Source organism: Orycteropus afer, unplaced genomic scaffold (assembly GCF_000298275.1).
Source record: "Orycteropus afer afer isolate SDZICR_OR568_19922 unplaced genomic scaffold, OryAfe1.0 scaffold00029, whole genome shotgun sequence".
Classification (NCBI taxonomy): Eukaryota; Metazoa; Chordata; class Mammalia; order Tubulidentata; family Orycteropodidae; genus Orycteropus; species Orycteropus afer.
Window position 1 is genome coordinate 12,963,624 of NW_006921616.1, and position 5,014 is coordinate 12,968,637.

At 39.0% G+C, this 5,014-nt stretch overlaps 1 protein-coding gene across 1 annotated transcript in view; it reads right to left on the reverse strand.

Annotated features, from left to right (window-relative positions):
• WDR7 (WD repeat domain 7) overlaps positions 1–5,014 on the reverse strand; it is a 526,340-nt gene that overhangs the window by 331,235 nt on the left and 190,091 nt on the right. Inside the window, exons 17-18 of the mRNA XM_042780241.1 lie at positions 4,576–4,694; positions 1,917–2,040 (exon numbers count right to left, since the gene is read on the reverse strand). Of these exons, the coding sequence (XP_042636175.1) occupies positions 1,917–2,040; positions 4,576–4,694 (243 nt within the window). The remainder of the gene's footprint in view (positions 1–1,916; positions 2,041–4,575; positions 4,695–5,014) is intronic.

Consider the following 5,014-nt stretch of genomic DNA (forward strand, 5'->3'; position numbering starts at 1 on the left):
ACTTTGGGAGGAAAGGTTGGTGAAAGGGTAGGAAGGAGGCAGCATGTCTGGCCTTGCAGTAATAGGCCTTGGGCTATTGATGGTGATTCTGTCTTCCTCTTGTGGGGTTAGAGGAGGTCAAAACATGTACATGTAGCCTCCTTGCCCTTTTTGCAGAGGGTTTTTTTTTTTTTAAGAAGGACAAAGAATATGTCAAATAAATAGAGGGTGTTGTTATTGTTGTTGTGTTATGTGCCGTCGAGTTGGACCCAACTCATAGCGACCCTCCTTGGGTTTCTGAGGCAGCATCACTATGGAAGTAGATTGCCCAACCTTCCTTCCAAGGAGTGGTTGGTGGGTTTGAACTGCCAGCCTTCTGGTTTGTAGTCAAGTGCTTTAGGCACTACGCTACCAGAGCTCCCAATAGAGGGTGTAGTATGCTTTATCTGAAACAGAAATGATGTCACCATATAACTTTACTTCAATGACCATTTTGACTTGCAGCATGATTGCAAAAGATGCTATTTTTGCAAAACAGTATCCAAAAAAAAAAAAAGTCAACAATTTTCCCCAAATCTTTGCTAACTTTTTCATTTTAATAGTATACTGGTCTTCCTGTGCCAGATCTTTATTTTTCAAGGATTCTCAACTCACAACTTCTGCTTGCAAAGGCCTGCCTTATATTTGCACTTGCACATCATTAGAACAGTATCTAACAAGTTCACACCTGTATGTATAATAATGCAACAGGCAGAGACGGATGCTGGTATTAACAAGATAGGGCATTTGGGGATAGTTCCGGTTACCTAGTGTCACTCTGACAAGAATATACCACAAATGAGATGGCTTGACAAACAGGAGTTTATTCTCTTACAGTTTGGGAGGCCAGAAGTCCCAGTTCCAAGTGTCAGACTCTAGGGACTATCTAAAAGCCCCTCAACCTAGGGCTTCAGCTCTGCCTCTTGCTCCTGCCCCACTGATGCTAGAGGCATCTCTTTACTCAGGCAGCTACTGGCTGCTGAGGCTAACAAGCCCAAGGTCAACATAACATGGCACAGTCCTGATGTTACCAAACCACACAGTAGGCCATTAATTCAAGTCCCAGGATGAGTAGAGCATAGCAGGGTACCGAACAATGACATGGCTATGTGCAGGGTTCAAGTGTGCCATAAGCTAGAGACCATTCCCAAAGCTGTTTCTTATGTATGGGAAGCAGACCACATCCCTAAAGCAGCTACGCAGCTGCTTGTGGTAGATCTTACCATGGAGCTGATCAGCAATCTCCCTATGGGGAATAAACACTCAGCTGTCCAGCCACTCAACCAGGCCCAGCCAAGTTGATACACAAACTTAACCACCACAGGGATTAATTTTATTATTCTGTTAGTGAATATTTTGATATTATATAATTTGTGCTTCCTTACCAAACTCTAAGCTGTGGGGATTCAGAAAATGGGCAACCAGAATTTGGGGATCCCTGGTTTTCAGGATAAGGTACACTCTAGGTAGTCCCCAACGCAGGACATATTCGAGTAACATGAACTACGTTTACACCATCTGCTGTTGTTTTTGTCTGTTCTGTTTTGTATTTTTTGAGGTACATCTTATGATTAGTACTGTATACTACATACGGTGCGGCAGTGTATACATAGTGATGTCATCATATCTGTAAGTTTATATGTAATGTTTCCAACCTCTAAGACAAATAAAGATACTGATAATAAAAGGCAAAAACAACAAAAAACAAAAGAAAATTGAAAAATGAAATATTTGACTTAATGTTGAAACCAACTTAGGACAGAGTCATCGGAACGGGACTCTGTCATTGTAAACCAGGGACAACCTGTACTCATTCTTGTGGATAGGCAGTAGCAGATTTATTTGTGACTCTTGGTGCTTTTCTACACACAAGTGTGAAAAAGCACGCAAACTCTTACGTGATATGACATGGTCCATGTACTGAGGTAAGTAAGGAGCCCAGGCGTCGATGGTTTCCTTTCGTCCCGCCTGCTCAATTCTTCTCAGTTCCGCTAGCAGAAGGGCCTGGGCAGCTTCTCTGACCTAAGACAGCCACAGATCGAAATGTAAGAAAAGAAGTATGCCCATTGGTGAGGTAGTGACTGTTTATCATAAACCCGGAAGTTCATAACGTATTAAAACTAGTACACATAGAAACCACATTTTATTTATGAGAAAAACTACTAGTAAATAAGGAATTAAGTATAGGCAGTCCTGGGTTACAAACGAGTTCCACTCCTAATCTGCCTTTAAGTCAAATTTGTACGTAAGTCACAACAGTTAGGTATGGTTTGTATCTAACATCAGTTAGTGAACTGTTTCTCTTACTTTATAGTGTACTTTCCTATGCAAAAAAAAAAATTAAAGAAACACTTCCAGATACACTAAAACATCTTTAACATAGTAAGAGAGCAATAATAATAATAATAGCAAAGTAATCCCCGTTTGTTATTATGAACCATTGAAGGTATCTCAGATTCTTAATATAATAGGTTTTACAGAGACTGGTCCCTAACTATGGGCTGTATGTAAGTCGGACATGTGTAACCCGCAGAAAAATACTTTAGCACTATTGGACAGGACTGTTTGAATGGTGAATCAGATTTCAGCACAAAACTTCATTTTCCAAAGCATCCATCGGGCATTCGCAACCTGGGGACTGTCTGTACTAAAAGTAGAACAGAATGCATAACAGCAAATCAAAGACATGTTAATTAACGCTAGCAGACAGAACTGTCTAAAGAGTTCATCAGATTTTGGTTTAAAACTTTATTTTCCAAAGCTTTTAAAACATTCTTGCACTTGAATGAAGCATTTTTCATTTTAAATTTCCACATAAATTATATTGTTACATCACTGTCAGAACTATTAAATTTGGTTTCTCTTTTAGCCATATCTAGTGAATTTTTTTTTTTTATCTAGTAAACTTTTTAGCCCTATCTAGTGAATTTTAAATTATACATGCTAAATATATTTACACAAACATATCTGTAACCCTACACTTACAATTGATGCATATCCATGCCAAGCTGAGACTGTTTTCACTACAGGAGCAAATATATTCATGTGTAACAGCACAGTCTTTTTTGTTTTCATACAAGAAAATCATTTTTTGCAAATTATATGATCTCAATTTTTCTTTCAATGTGTCATATAACTTACATTTTCCAGGTTTATTTCTTTTCTTTTTATTCTTTTGGCAAAAGGGCCACAGGTCAAAGAAGCCAATCGATTATCAAGTGATATACCAGTCAATGCATCAACTATTAATAACTGGAAAAACAACTCAGCAGAAGCTGAGTAAGAGTCTGAGTACAAAGCTGTCAACGTCCAATTGACTTTTGGATGAATCACATAAAACCAGGAAAATTTTGTTGTTGTTGTTGTTGTTGTTATGTGCCATCGAGTCAGCCCCGACTCACAGCGACCCCTCCTTGAGTTTCCGAGGCAGTATCACTACAGAAGTAGATTGCCCGACCTTTTAGCATGCTATAATCCCACATGGAACTGAGGTAAGAGACACTAAGAAAGGGGAAAATACAAATGTTATTTTTACAATTTGCCAAATACAAGTGTTATTTACACTCTGTACTTTTACAGATCTTGAATGACACATACTGATACTGCTATAGAGGTCAAGAGCTATAATAAGGAAAATCTCGCTAAGATATTTCCAAGTACCTGGTGATACTATACCCTCAACAAGGTCTAATATAGCATAAGTGCTTTAACACAAAACAACGACCACTGGCTGAGCTCTTGCCATGTATCAGGCTCTGACTTACTGTTTTCTTTGCATTATCTTATTTGATCCAGAAAGCAATCCCATGAGGAATATACTATTATCCCTACTTTACAAATGAACCTCAAATAGGTTAAGTAAATTGCCCAGGGTCACAAAGTTAATAATTGGTGGAACTGATATTTAAACCCAGGCCTCTCTTAAATTCAAAGACCTCCTCCTTCTACAACAATACAGCACTGGCCATATTCACTTAGAATTCTACTGATGTAACTGAGCTCTGGCAGTGCAGTGCCTAAAGGCACTTGACTGCTAACCTGAAGGCTAGCGGTTCAAACTCACCAGCCAGTCCTTGGAAGGAAGGCTGGGCACTCTACTTCCGCAGTGACCTTGGAAACCCAAGGAGGGGTCGCTGTGAGTCAGGTCTGACTCAACAGCACATAACAACAACAACAACAACTGTACCTGTGTGCTTTCAGAGAAGCAGATGTATGTATGTGTGAATATGTGTGCATGCAACTGTATGTACAATATGTAGAAAAACAAATACTTAAGAAATAATTCCATGAAGTATCTGAAATTATTTTTACCAAACAGCCCCTAGATCAAAACAAGAATAAATGAGCAAACGGAAACATTACTGTCTAGGACGTAACCTATAGCAGAAAACCATGGAGTTCCCTATTCCATCTGTCCTATCATACAGCAAAGAGATGATAATGTAAACAACACAGAATTAACCAAGCTTGTTTAAAACTGATACTTGACCTTAAACTTGATTTTAGTCATTTACATTTTCATATTTTCGTTCTCTAGCCATGTCGTATCGCCATTACCTCCAAGCAGCGATCCTGCCACCTTCTGGCCAGCATCTCGAGAAGTGGGGGCCTGAATCTGTCCAACCCCAGCAGGTCCGGCAGCATGACACAGTGCATAGCAGCCAACTGACTCCACCCTGTGAAAAAAGCAGTTTATTTCAAATACTGTCAACATTTTGGAATCCCCTACTTCAAAGGGTTTTCTTTAGGTAAATATACCAAAGGGGGGAAAAAGGGAAGAGCCACTAAATTATGTCATAAATGATTTCAGTTTACCATTAGACGTTTTGTGCAAAGAATTATACTAAATGTATTCAACCCCAAATCAAGCAGCTGACACCTCTAAGAACTCTCAAGGTCTTAAAGCAAATAAAAATTTAGTTTCCACACAACATGTATCAGAAAACTATATGGAAAACACATCTCTAAGCAACATTTCTTTAAAAATGTACATATA